General features: G+C 39.5%; 1 protein-coding gene across 6 annotated transcripts in view; it reads left to right on the top strand.

Annotated features, from left to right (window-relative positions):
* Nucleotides 1–15,140, top strand: part of CPED1 (cadherin like and PC-esterase domain containing 1) — a 130,632-nt gene that overhangs the window by 28,808 nt on the left and 86,684 nt on the right. For 5 of the 6 annotated variants that reach the window (XR_009631603.2, XM_060777716.2, XM_060777718.2 and 2 more), the window contains exons 4-5: nt 3,029–3,132; nt 7,215–7,290. Coding sequence is in view for 5 of the 6 variants with exons in the window: in XM_060777716.2 (XP_060633699.2) it covers nt 3,029–3,132; nt 7,215–7,290 (180 nt within the window). In the remaining variant the exon portion in view is untranslated. The remainder of the gene's footprint in view (nt 1–3,028; nt 3,133–7,214; nt 7,291–15,140) is intronic. The other variant, XM_060777719.2, reaches the window with a different exon arrangement.

The following is a 15,140-nucleotide window of genomic DNA, read 5'->3' as shown; positions in this document are numbered from 1 at the left end:
TACTTTTGTGGAGTTTATTATGCTAGAAATACAGACTCTTATTCTTTAAAAGGGAGGAAATAAATATAACCCAGAGCTGATTGAGATCATAAGGCAAGCAGATGATACCATGTGAAATTGTGAGATAGATGGAATTCTATCAAGAATGCCTGTAGCATGTAGAATGCATTTAGGCATAACACAAAATTTTAAAGGGTAAAAACATCTGATAATGGCAACTTCATTTAAAATGAAATAAAATATTAGCTGTTGAATACAATTTGCTAAGAATAGACCATCACCACCCTGGTGAGCTAGTTTTGGAATCTGTGGATGTGTTGGAGCCCTGTGGCACTTCCTAGCATAAATAGACTCTCGTTGATCCGGGAATTACATGATAAGCTAGCAATAACATTGTTGGAATAGCTGCTGGATCCAGCACACAAACACAGATGAAAATGCTGTGGTGAGGAGTAGAACCTCAATCTGTGGATATGATCAGGTTTTCATGTAGTCTGTTCACACTAAAAGAAAATGTGATCGGGTGCACTGGGAGCTCTCAGTCACATATTAGTGTATTGACTTCATTAGAAAGGATAAGCCACTGATTCCAAATAAATGAATAAATAAACCATTTTATACAAAATTTGGAACTATAGTTCACCAAGCAGATGTGCTCTTGGGCATTACTTCTTTAATAGAAAATTTGGTGCAGAGGTAGCAATAAGATGGAAAGAATTGCCAACAAAGCATTCAAAACAGTATGCATACACATAATGACACAACAACAATGGGTAACTATTGCATAATCAGACAAAACCATTTTGAACCTTCTACACACACATGAAAATGTATTCCAAAATGCATCCGGAGGTTATTGTTTTTCCTTCATTGGCCTTTCCTTTTGTTATGATTTTCATTATGGCTTTCTAACGTGCTGATTTGTAGCAGATGGGGCAAGCTTATTTGCTTTCTTCCTTTTCTTTCCATTTTGCTCTTACTAATCTTCATGCTTAGTAAGAGATTCTAGAGCAATGGTTCTCAATCTGTGGGTCCCCAAATGTTTTGACCTTCAACTTCCAGAAATCCTAACAGCTGGTAAACTGGCTGGGATTTCTGGGAGCTGTAAGCCAAAACACCTGGGGACCCCCAGGTTGAGAACCACTGTTCTACAGGAAGCTGGTGTTGTAGGAACATAAAGTACAACTAGAATAGGATCGGTTGAAGGTTATCCCATTCTTTCTGAGCTCAAACTCAAAAGAATCTGTGTATAAATTCATGGCCAAGGACCAAAATATGCAATATTCACTGTATTTGTTTATTTGGCCTGTCTCTATGGTATTTTGAAGTATCTAGTCTTATTTTCTGTCTTGCTTTTCTGCCCTCCACTTGCCAAATCATATCTCCCACTCCTAAGGTTTTTCAGATAAAATAATGTTTGTCTTTCTACTCCTAATTAATTCTTTGTCTATTTGTAAATTTTTGGCCATCTTAGGCATTCCAACTGGTCCATTGAGAGGGCAGCATTCTGAAGAATGTGCTATGTTACTGCCATCTGCCAACTCTAAGCCTAGTAACAATGAGACTTTACTTGTGTGCTGCTTAAGTCATACAAGATGTGATCAGAAAATAGATTACAGTAATCAGATTGCAGAAACCATATCTACGAACTCATCACATTTACCTTTGGAAGCGTCCTACGATGCTTCCACTCCAGCTGGAGGACAGATGGGCCCATTGCCCATCACACAACATAATGGGACTTCCTGTGGAAGCCCCTTCTCCAACTGGAGGGAAGGCATTGTACAACTCTTCCTTCTCAATATGGAAGGCTTCCATGCTGCCCAGGTGATTTACCCATGTGCTGGGGGGTTATTGTGAGGGAGGGGCATGTGAAGTGATGGATTAGCCTGAGCTTCCCCTCATTTTGGTGGTGAAACAGACACTTTTTCTGGTTAATATAAGGTCCCTAGAAAATCTCTAAATTCTCCAAAGACCTTACTGTATTTACACACTCAATTGGAAGGCCAACAGGGAAGAAATGATTCACCATCAAACATGATAGTGAGGGACACATTAAAAGCTCTCTCCCCCATCCCCCTTAGCTCTGCCCAGATAATATAGAACTCATTGGCAGCAAGAGAGAAGGACAAATTATATCAGGGAAGAACCTGGGTTCAAGTTTATCCCAAGCATCATGAAGTTTTTATGACGTAATCCTCTTTTGCAAAATAATTCATCTTTACCTCAATTCCAGCTCTGTTTGAACACAGCCTTGGTTTCAGGGTGAAAGCAATCCTTCTAATTCCTAGAGAGGACATTGATTGATATGGAGGTGGTCTTGCATGTGTGTATGTGTTTTGCATGTATGTCGATAGATGGGGGGGGGGGGGAGGGAGGAAGGAAGGAAGGAAGGAAGGAAGGAAGGAAGGAAGGAAGGAAGGTCTAGTGAAGTAGATAGGTGTGGTGGTAAAGCACTGCTAGAATTCTTGAAATTCTCTCTGACTGGTTATTGTGGAACTCTTGATCCATGCCTAGGGGAGATTCAGGCCCCTTCTACTCTGCCATATATCCCAGGTTTTGATCCCAGATTATCTACTTTGAACTGGATTATATGAGTCTACACTGCCAGTACGCTTCTTTAAAGGACCACTCTATAAACAGAAAAACTGGAATGTATTTATTGCTTTGTAGTCTGGTGGTACCTTAATGGTAAAATGGGTGTGGAGGAACGGTCATTCAGTAGTGCACTGAGCCAGAAAAGATAGATAGATCTGATTTACAACATTGTAATTCACCAACAGGGTGTCAGCCTATATTTTTCACTTGAAGATAGTCTTGAAGTCTTTGTGAGCATGAACATTTAATGAAAGGACATTGTTTTTTAATGGGGTGATACAAGCATCACTTTCTGATAGCATTTAATTCAGAACAATAAAGAATTCAAGAAGTGGCATTTGTGCACTTTTATTTTAGATTAGTTTTACTCGCTCATGGTCATCATACTTCTTTTTCATTGTGTTTCTCTTTCTTTCTTTTTTTAAAATAGAATTAAGCTCTTGGGATCTTTTGATTTGCCTGTCTTCCAGAAAAGCTGACCATGAAAATTGCTTAAACATAATGGAATCTCATCGACCAACGTTATTGCAGAAGGTACATCTTCAAACTTCTGTCTTACTAATTTTCCCATCTTCAAGTAATTATTTTTAAACAAACAGAAAAAATTACCCTTTTCATTTCAGAACTTATTTAACTACCTAATACTTAATCAGATCACAGTTCTGGTACCTTCCCTTTCATTCTAACAGCTACCCAACTTTCACTGGAATTTGCTTTTATTAGAATTGAATCTTTGCATGAACAAAGTATCAAGTGCAAAACTCAAGGTCTGGATTTAAAATATCTGCAATACTTGGACCTGGAGGGGGAACATGTATATAGCGAAAGCAAATGTTCAACTAAGATCGTTGAGTTTGTCTGCACCTAAAACCCCCCAATTTATTTGCACTGTAATTTCCCAGTCCACAAAAACTGTCATATTAATGCCATGTGCAGCAATCACATCACAGTGAGTTTGTCTTAAATGGCCACATGTACCCTGGCAGCAAACTCACCTCAATGTGAACTTGCTTTCAGAAGACTCTTCTTATTCACACTATTTACAGCAACATGGCAGTGGCCACTTCTCTTTTTTCATCTTCCCATCAGGCATGCAAATTTACGTATTACCATCTATGTCATTTTTAGCCATCCAGTTATGCATACTGGTCCACTAAAATTGACATGCTAGTATCTAAATACACATTCCACTGTATGTGTTTGTGTGTGCGCGTGTGCGTATGGAGCAAATTTAAAATTGATTTGTGAATGAATCTACTTCCTTTTGGGAAAGATCACATGATGTGACAATTCTTTTTAAAGTGGTTTAAAGGACACAGAAGATTTCTGGTTCAATCCCAGCATAACTAATATCAATAAAAGGTAAAGGTTTCCCTGACATTAAGTCTAGTCATGTCCAACTTTGAGGGGTGGTGCTCATCTCCATTTCTAAGTCGAAGAGCCAGTGTTGTCCATAGACACCTCCAAGGTCATGTGGCCAAAATGACTTCATGGAGCACTGTTACCTTCCGCAGAAGTAGTACCTATTGATCTACTCACACTTACATGTTTTCAAACTGCTAAATTGGCAGAAGCTGGGGCTAACAGCAGGAGCTCACCATGCTCCCCAGATTTGAATCACTGACCTTTCAGAATTGGGGGGGGGGGGGCTGAAGCCCCTCAAACCCCCCCCCCCAGCTACATGCCTGACTGAGGGTAAAACATAGAATCTTAGAGTTGGAAGAGAGCTTGTGGGCCATCCAGTCCAACCCTCCACCAAAAAGCAGGAAAATCGCATTCAAAGTACCCTGATAGATGACCATCCAGCCTCTGTTTAAAAGCCCCCAAAGAAGGAGCTTCCACCACACTTCAGGACAGGGAGTCCCACTGCTGAACAGCTCTCACAGTTAGGAAGTTCTTCATAAAGTTCAGGTGGAATCTCCTGTAGTTTGAAGCCATGGAACTATGAAAGAGTGAACATGGAATAATGGCTAAACTATGCTACTGGAAAAATGAGTTTAACAGGAGGACACTGATGATTATATGTTTTTAATGGGTTTTTGTATGGATTTTATAATGTTGTGATAAATGTCTTTAATTGTATTTTATGACTGTTGTGGCATCAAATTGCTGCCAATTTGTAAGCTGCCTTGAGTCGCCTTTGGGCTGAGAAAGGCAGGATAGAAATACTGCAAATAAATAAATAAATAAAATGCTCTGTGTCCTAGTCTCCAGGGCAGCAGAAAACAAACTTGCTCCCTCCTCCCTATGACTTCCCACCACCTCTTTATATATGGCCATCATGTCTCCTCTCAGCCTTCTCTGCTGCAGGCTAAATGTGCGCAGCTCTTTAAGCTGCCCCTCATTCAGCTTGTTCTCAAGACCCTTGATCATTTCAGTTGCCCTCCTCTGGACACATTCCAGCTTGTCAACATCTCCCTTAAATTGGACACAGTATTCCAGGTGTGGTCTGGCCAAGGCAGAATGACTTTCCTGGAAGTCATGATAGATTTTTCAAAATAATAATAATAAAAAATCTCTTTGGAGTTAAAAAAAATGCCTCCTAAGAAGATGCTGGTTGGCATTTTAATGTCTCTGAGCTAAAGATTTTCAAATAAGAAGATGAGAAAGATCTCGATGCCTGTGAGTCAGACCATATAACACATTAAAGCCATGTTCTGCTGCCTGAAATCCTTTTTTTAAAATTCTGTAATAAACACATGGGGCCCCAAATTCAAATAAAGAAGGTTTAAAACTTTTCCTTGTTCCTTTTTTGAAAAATCCCCCTCTTTGTTCTTTTAAGAAAAAGAAGAAAATGCTCAGTTGAGGTCCCTGCCCATTTTTAAACTTCCATCTGGGAAGAGGGAGAAATTGTTAGATTAAAACCAGATGATTGGAAGGTTTAAATCCTTCTCCAACCAAGCACACTGATTTTAGTTCAAATGAGGGACATGTATCCTTCCTCAAGAGTAAAAAAAGCAATCTGTATTTGTTTAGTGTGTGTTAGGTATAGCATGTGTTTTGACATAGATTTCAATGTGCAGAAAGAGATCCTTGAAATTACTATGTACCCTTAATGACCTGCTTTGCTGTTGCATAACATGCATTTTTTATAGTTTACTTCCCCCACCTCCAGAATTCAGCTGTGGTGCATTGTTGGAAAATATAGAATTCCATTGGAAATACACAAATATCCCATTGGTAGAGAAAGGCTAAGGAACAAAGGAAAGCAAAACGAGGAACATATGCTGAGCATTTTTTAAAGCATTGGGTACCCATTTTTCTGGGGATCAATGGAAGTCACAACTTTACTTGTCAGGGTAGACTTGACTTTAACATGTAAAAAATGTACTGTACTTCAACAAATTGCTAGCATAAACAACTCTCCTAGGCAACTGCAGAACTATGCCCACACATAGAAAACTAAGAGACTGTAGAGTATTAGAGTAAATAGCGAGTGGCTGGTAATTTAAGAATGCTGTCCAATGTCAACAAAATGTTTTTTCTTTACTTCTAAGTGGATTTTGCATTATCTGCTTGCTTAATGCTAATTTGCTTAATAACAAATATTGCAAATATTTGTGAGGGTGGGACATGCATCAAACAGACTCACTAAAAAAAAAGAATAAAGGTCAGGCTGACTGAAATCATCCACATAGATTTCATCCCGCACAAGGGCAGTTTGGAGGTTTTGTAGGACACATCTCCACTGACCGTATAATGAAACCGCATTATATGGTTAGTGTAGACACAGTGCTGTTAAATTACACATAGAATATAGTTTCAAACTGCATTAAATGACAATGTAGATTCAGCGGAAATCTGGGTTTTATTCCTCACTCTCAGGGAACCATTCCAAGGTGCTAGAACTTTACTGGTGATAGAGTCGGTACTTTGGATAGCTTCTATAATGTTGATTCCCAACCTGTGGTCTATGGACCACCAGTGGTCCGCAAGAACGAAAATATGGTCTGCAATCTCACCATTACTAAACTGTTGCCTTGAAACCATGCAGCAACGAGAGTGACTGGTCTCGCAAAACCCTCTTATAGTGCCAAGGCAACGGGGATGTCAGGAGGGGAGAGGTTGGCTACCCATGAAAGATTACTACTACCACATCAACTCTAGATTATTAAATATGGTTTTCTGTGGACAAGCAGATTGCAACTACTTGATGCCATTTGTTCTGTATCAGAAACTAGAGCTGATGTGGCCTATCCAATGCAATTTTCTGAATCAGCATCCCAAATAACCAACTGAATCTAAAGTTGATCAAAAACTGATTTGTAACCCTTTTGGTACTTATGTTGGAGAGTGTTCCTTGGTCAAAGTGGTCCCTGATCAAGTAGTCCTTGGTAAAAAAAAAGGTTGTGGACCACTGTTCTATAGAGTCAAAAATAAAACCTAGAATGAATTCACTGCACCTATTACATGGAACTCATAGGTCACCCTGCCTTGAGTGCATGGTTGACTTGCTGCTGTTTCATGTCCCTTATAAAGTAATAGTTCCCCTCTTGACATCCCAGGTAAACACACAGAGCATGGCTATAGCTCATTTCTTGTATTGGCTTGTAAAAAAAGCTAGATTATCCAAAATTTAAAAAAATTCTGATTAGAAGCCCTCTCTTTCTTTTCAGAGAAACGTTCTCCCCTCGATACAGCATCTGCTTTGCAGGAAGGAAGGAGTGTGCCAGATAAAGAGAACATTTCCAGGTAATAGTCTGAATTACCATCAAGAGATTGCTTCATTTGGTTATCTTTGGGTTCTCTTGTTCAACAGACCGAGAATGCTGGAATGTGAGTGCTTCTTGGTTCACCTTGCATCACAAATAAATTGAGGTTACCAGCCCCAGTACATTTTCAGTCAAACATCATTTTAAACATCGGTTTTGTTAAATTAAGCTATTCTGATAAAACAGTGTTGTTGCCATAGGTTTACAATGAACTATGAACCACTGGGATTGTGTGCATCAATGTAGATGGCATGCAAGAGAAATGCTCTAGTGCCACAGAACATAAAGCCAAATCTCAGTCTTAATATTACAAAACTAGGAATCATGAAACCTAGATATTATGTTAGTTTTCTATGTATAGGAAATCATTCAGTAGGAACATTTGATTATGTAAACTATTACGTACTGTTTCAAATGAGATGGTATAGGTTTCAATCAAGCTTTTGTAAGAAGAATTGCATATGACTTGGGGTTCAGTGCCAGGACTCCCTGTAGATACCAAAATCTGTGGATGCTGCGGAAGCATAGTAAAATGATGTCCCTTATGTAAAATGTCAAACTCAAGGTTTGCTTTTGGTAATTACTTTTTAATATATATATATATATTCAAGTTGTGAATGGTTGAATCTAATGGATACAGAACCCATGGATACAGAACCCATGGACACAAAAGGCTGACTGTACATTAGGACATATATACATCAGCACATGTTTTGGTTTTTTTAATCACTCAACTTTCAAAATATCCTGGTGTTATTGTTTCCTTTAATTCTACGCAGAAGCCAGCTTGGCTTAGTTGCCCTCATAAATTATGTTGTTAAACTGGGGAAACATCAAAAGTAAATAAATAATAGGATACAATTGCATAAATAAATAAAATAATACAAAGAGAAAACTTTTCTGAACACTTTCTTTTGAAACAATGTGGTTTCTTTTGAACCAGATGGCAGAACGGCACTGAATTTGGAGCAGTCAGCCCCCTATTATAGCTTCCAGGCAAATCATAAAGCCCTATGGGGAGCAAAGATAGATTTTTGCAGATTAGAGATTCCTCTCATAGACAATTGACTCTAACACATGGAAAATATTTTAAAAGAGGCCCCACCACATATCAAGGATATATCCTGTATGGTTGTTCACGCTGACTAATTTTGAAATATAAATAAAATGATTTTGCAATTGTTTCATTTTCTCTTGGCACTCCCATCAGGATAGCCTCCCCATTGTTCATTCTGCTAATTTGAGTCTTGTTTTGTGTTTTTCCTGGCAGCACCTTTCAAATTAAAATGTATTATAATGTGGAGTTATGAAATGAACAGGAACAAAGTCCTTCAGATGCTTCTTTGACTTCTATTGTACTTAATGCACAGGGCAACTTACGTGACAGAGGTGAATTCAGAACTGTCCTTTTTTTCATTTCCAGTGTTGGGTTCCCAAAAGGACATTTTATCACCAAAATGAAACTATGCTTCGCTAAAATGAATCAGATGAAAGAACAAAAGAGAAGTCAAGTTCTTATTTCCTTGAACTGGGGATTAGGTGCCAGAGAGATTTAGAATATGAGCCAACCAAATCTATGAACTTTGGTAAATTAACTGTACTTTATGGTATTTAATTCCTACATGGCGATCAATATCAGTCTTTCACACAGCAATCAATGGCACCCATAGTTTTGGCTGGATTATTCCCCAGAACTCAGAAAAGTTACTTTTGCTCTTCGACCCTCATAATCCCCAAAACTGGAGCAGCACTGACAGTGCAGGTTGGGAGATTCTGGATGTTGTAGTCTAAAACATAACTTTTCAAGTTGTCATTCCTTCAGTAGGTTGTCTTTGATTAAATAATAGAGATACAGTATGACTGTCTGCATTTAATAAGCCTAATCTTCTCTTCACTGCTTTCCCATATCGATTTCCACGTTGTTTAGTTGCTTTTTAAGAGGAAAAAGGGGGAAGAATGTGCATTTGAAATAGCAGTTTAACCATGGACATGATCTCTTCCTCCCTCCCTTCCTCCCCAAATCCCAGTGTGCTGGCCACATAGCATCATGTGGTTAGCCTGCTCCTTTGGCTGCTAGCCACAGCATGCTCTCTGTCCCTGCCCACAGAAATCTGGCTCTGTGTCCAGCAACCTCATGTTGCATTATGAGGCAGGGCCTCTCTACAGCTTGGAACACTGCCATGGAGACTGTCTCCCTCTCTCTTCATCTTCATGACCTCTTCTTCAGTAGCTAAAATATAGCATCTTGACAAGACACAGAGGTCAATGTTGCAGATGTTGGCTGTCCCACTGAAGGCCATTTTACTGGAGGAGGGAGAAAGAGAAAAGAAGAACCATTTCAGAGGCAGTTCTTTCTGATTTTCCCTCATTCTTTCTTTTGGAAGATCTTATGCTTCATGAAGTCACATTGTTTTCTGCTCTTCCCAGTTGGCTTTATAACAGCAGCTGGTTGGCCAGTTTTGAGGTGTGTCATCTCCTATTACATTCCTTCTGTGGGTTTGCTGGTCAACAGCTGACTTAAACTTGATGATATTGTAGGTCATTTAACTCTTTGCATGACTCCAATGGCCCCATGGAAAGCTCTTTTAAAGTAATGTCTTCTCATTACAGAGTATGAAGCTAACTTGTTGCTTTCACTTATTATCATCATTTGTATTTTGCTGATTTCCATTATTCAGGATTAATTGGGAATTGGCAAAACGTTTGAATATGTCCTTTCAAAATACCACATAAAATGACATTTAAAAGAAAGTTTTTGAAATAATGACAAAAATGGCTTGTTCTTCCAACAACCTGACAACTCACACTTATTACATTGTTCCTCGAAGTCAGCCCCATTCTGCTTTCCTCACCCAAAATAGTATAGCACGACCCTCATACCTCTGGGACCTGTACTTGGAGTTTCATTTACCCACATCCAACAATATATATCTTCTTTAGGTATTTTCTAGGTCCTTCAGGTTATTCTAAGGTATGCTTCTACTAGACCAGTGGTTCTCAATCTGTGGATCCCCAGATGTTTTGGCCTTCAACTCTCAGAAATTATAACAGCTGGTAAACTGGCTGGGATTTCTGGGAGTTGTAGGCCAAAACACCTGTGGACCCACAGGTTGACAATCACTGTACTAGATGCTGGCCAAGCCTAATGATGCCTAGAGATGTGTCCTTTCTAAGCATTTCTGATGTCTTCTGGCAAAACTTTATGGTATTTATTCAATAGGGTTCCTATTATCCATGGCTTCACAAATTCGTGAGAAGTCCTGGAATGTATCCCCACAAATATGGGGGTTGTACTGTAGCTTTTTACAAACAGCTGTAACTACGTAACTGTTAAACCTGCAACTCCCTGGTGCTTGTATTCATTCTTTGAATTAATGTAACTGACACACAGTTTGAGCTCAGTTTTTTCTTTTGCTTAAATGTAACAAAACGTCCTCAGAAATCCTTTAAGCAGAGCTGACCTGAGGCATTTTGCTGCCTCAGGCAGAGCAGCAAATGGCAGATGCCCACCCATCCAAATCAAGTTACATAAGGCCAAAAGTCAGCATGCTATTTTGGCACATGGGAAAGAAAATCCCATAAACCCTCTCCTCCATCTCTGTCTGTAAAAAATGCAATGTGAATAAAGTAACTATTTATTGTCATTTGTTTCAGAACCAAGTACCTGAAGCTGCTTTTTCTTTTTGCCTAATTGTAGAGCTGGTCCAAAATTCTCAGAATTAATTATCATGTGGTAATAGAGGTGCGAAACGGATTCTGGCCTTTGCATCATCTTTAAGTCTTCCTCATTCTGCCATAGTAACACATATGTCACTTCACCTCAGGAATGTACTATGAAGCATTTGCTACGCAAACAAAGTATGGGATGGGACCACTTCTGCCCAAGTCAGCACTGCACAATCAAACAGGAACACAGACTTTCAACCCAGGAACAGAACTTTGACATTATTGACACGTTTTAGAGCCTGGCTGCCTGGCCATCCATCCAGACAGATTTGGTTGTGTACTTATGGCATCAAACAACAGGGTGCTGCTTCTGGGTTATACATGGCTGTTCCAAATTGTTCTTCTTGGGAAAACATTGACTAGGGGGCCACAACTTTGTCCTGGCCAGAGAAAATGTGCCCTCCACACATTTCATGATGTTTCTGTCACACAAACAAAGTTTTTGCCTTCTATTCAGTGTCGCCTTCTTTTTAGGAATGGACTAATTAGGAACAAATATCTAATACCCGGGAACAAACCCAGACAAAAAAATAGTATGATTGCAGGGTTGCAGAGACATACAGACATGTGAAGATCCGCATATTCAGCTCAAAACCATGATATTTCTGCACCTGGAAATTTCGTGGTTTTTGCCTTTTGTAGTGATTGCTTCCATGTTTACAGGGAACTGTGTTTGGCCATCCTCCTGTTTGCTGTGGAAGTTCCTGGGATAAAGGAACTGTCTAGACAGGCCTTGAGAAGGAAAATACTCTGAAACTCAAAGAAAAACTAAAGAAAATGAAAGTGGCCCCAACTTATTCTGTTGTAAATATTCTTAGTACGGAAGCTGGCTATATATACAACCAGTATTTTGCTGGTTGTCCTGTAATACTCCCAGAAATAGAGCAGTAAAGTACTAACAGCTGAGTTGATAAAACACAACTCAGCTGTCTCCTTCTCCTACGATTTGATACAGTCCCATAACATATAGGCTTGCCTGAGGTTCACCAATATTAGTGAAACTCCCACCATCAACAGTTGGAGTTAGAGTTAGTGCTATATGTAGAAACTTTGGATTTTGTGCAGACAATTTTCACGCGGAGACTCTTGATTCTTTTCTGAGAGGAGTCTCCTATTTTCTTTTTATTTGTGTGCTGGCATGGTGTGGATATCTCTGCTGAAAGAATGCAATTTGATAAACTCAGACAATGTTATGTGTTAATAGACCACACAGAACTGTATTACAATGCGTACTTTTCAATCTTTAGACTGTACGACTAGAGCACCTAGTTACAAGCCTGAAGACTAGCTAGATGTTAATATTTTATATTTTGTTCCTACAATTCCAAAAAAAAATAATGCTGTTTTCTCCCCACTGTGGAGAAAAGAAATAATGCAGTCCTTTGCCATATTCATACATCCCAAAGTTTTTCTATGCTTTGCAGAAAGCAGACAGCCTTGCATGGTTTTTGATGCAATATTATGTTTTTATGTCAAACAAACATACAAAATACGAAAGCAAAATGGTAACAAAAACTTCTTACAGCAATTTTGCACAACAAAAGCATGCAGCAATCTTTTGTGCAAAATTGCAATGTGAAGGAGTCATGCAAGTTTTTAATCCAAGCTTTTTGGTGCACATGATTGCTCATTTTTGCTCAATTTTTGTGTGTGAGAATTTATATTGTGCAAGATTACTGAGTTTTGTGCAAGGTAGTTTTCATCACAGAAGATCATCCATTCATACACAGAAAACAACTATCTAGAATTAGCATTTAATTCTGTACACACACACACACACACACACTTTAAATTATCCTGCAAAAGTTTACTTGTATTTCTGAACAGACCAACTTCCTAAAGCACTCTGAGATAAATACCAGGTGAAAACTATGCAAAATTTTCACCGATGTATTATTCTTTCCATCAGGTTTCTCAAATGCTGGGAGATCATTTCTCTATCAGGAAATAAACAACAGTGAATGTTTTACCCAACACTAACACCAGAAGATAGTTTTTGGATAAAAAATCCTCCAACAATCATAGAATAAATAATATTTTATTCAGACCAATGGCTAGACCCCATGCAGCCTCTTAACTAATTCTGCAGAGCCAAATCTGGTGCACATTATATAGTTTTGAAAGTCCACCAACAGTGATTTACATTGGATCTTTGGAAAATTTCAGATGGGACCAGCATGTTTCAGCATTAAGTGCTCTTCTTTATAATTTCAGCCAGCAGATATATTTTTCCCAGGAATGCTACATTCCATTCTCCCTTTTTTACTTTTCTGTCCCTGCTCCCAATTGTCAGTCATAAACATTCATTGAACATTTTGGCTTTTAAAGACTCCCTTTTAAAAACTCCCTTCCTGCCCAGATTTTTTAAAAAAATGCCAGGTGCATCTACCTTGTCACTTTATGTTGAAGGGGGACTGGATCATGCTGTGGCGGTTACATGTTGCATGGAGAGGATTATCATAATGTGAGACAAGGCCTTGAACAGTCTTGAGTAGTGATAATAAAAGTTGCTGGGACATTCTGGAGGTTTCCCCAAACTCCAAAATAACTAGTTACTTCTGGAATAGGTAATCAACTGTTGTGCTTCCTATTTGGGAAGTGGTTGTGGTTGGTTATATCGCCATCCCATTTTCTCTGGGTTCGGGTACCAAGCACCAAGAAAGAAGGGGGGAAAGAAGGGATTTTTCCCCCATTTCAGCAACTTGAGAAACTACAAGTCACTTCTGGTGTGAGAGAATTGGCCAGCTGTAAGGACATTACCCAGGGGATGCCTGGATGTTTGATGTTTTACCATCCTTGTGGGAGGCTTCCCTCATGTCCCCACGTGGGAAGCCAGAACTGGCAGAGGGAGGTCAACCCACTCTCCCTAAATTCAAACCGCTGATCTGTCAGTCAGCAGTCCTGCCGACACAAGGGTTTAACCCAGCATTTCTCAACCTGGGGGTTGGGACTCCTGAGGGAAGGGGAGCTCAAGAGGTGTCAGAAGGGTTGTCAAAAACCATCAGAAAACACAGTATTTTCTGTTGGTCATGGGCCAAACTTCTCTGTGGGAAGTTTGGCCCAATTCTATTGTAGGTGGGATTCAGAATGCTCTTTGATTGTTGGTGAACTATAAATCCCAGCAACTACAACTCCCAAATGCCAAAGTCTATTTTCCCCAAACTCCACCAGTGTTCACATTTGGGCATATTGAGTATTCATGCCAAGTTTGGTCTAGATCCATCATTGTCTGAGTCCACAGTGTTCTCTGGATGTAGGTGAACTACAACTCCAAAACTCAAGGTCAATGCCCACCAAACCCTTCCAGATTTTTCTGTTGATCATGGGAGTTCTGTGTGACAGTTTGGTTCAATTCCATCATTAGTGGAGTTCAGAATGCTCTTTCATTATAGGTGAACTATAAATCCCAGAAACTACAACTCCAAATGACAAAATCAATCCCCCCAACCCCACCAATATTCAAAGTTTAGTGTATCAGATATCTGTGCCAAATTTAGTCCAGTGAACGAAAATACACCCTGAATATCATACACTTACATTACGATCCATAACAGCAACAAAGTTACAGTTACAAAATAGCAACAAAATAATTTTATGGTTGGGGGTCACCACAACATGAGGAACTGTATTAAGGGGTCATGTCATTAGGAAGGTTGAGAAACACTGGTTTAATCAATTGTGCCTCCTGTTTTACCTCCCCTTTCTCCCCTTTCTTTCTCACTCTGGTATTATCACTCTAGGCACCAAGTAATGAACACCATTTTTTTTTGTGCCTGGAGGACAAATCAAGGGGGATGAGGTAAGGTTTGTAATCAAAGGGCACCTGACGATTTCTAGTGCCGCTCAGCTATGCAGCCACCATCAAGCTCCTGTGATGTGTATTGCAGTTCCCACTAGCCCTAAGCCAGGTCAGGAGTGTGAAGTGTAGCCTTCAGCAATGCTGATCCAGAGCACTCCACTGTGGATCAGCGTTGCCTTTTCTGCCCTGTCAAGATACACCCAGATTCCTGCAAGCCTACTGGTACACAGAAAGTAGTATTGGGATTACATAAACACCCATCCTCTGAGAATACACATACAGGTGGAACAATTATCAGTCATAAC

Source organism: Anolis sagrei, chromosome 5, assembly GCF_037176765.1.
Source record: "Anolis sagrei isolate rAnoSag1 chromosome 5, rAnoSag1.mat, whole genome shotgun sequence".
Classification (NCBI taxonomy): Eukaryota; Metazoa; Chordata; class Lepidosauria; order Squamata; family Dactyloidae; genus Anolis; species Anolis sagrei.
The sequence above is the reverse complement of the archived record's forward strand: the minus strand, read 5'-3'. Positions and strand labels throughout refer to the sequence as shown.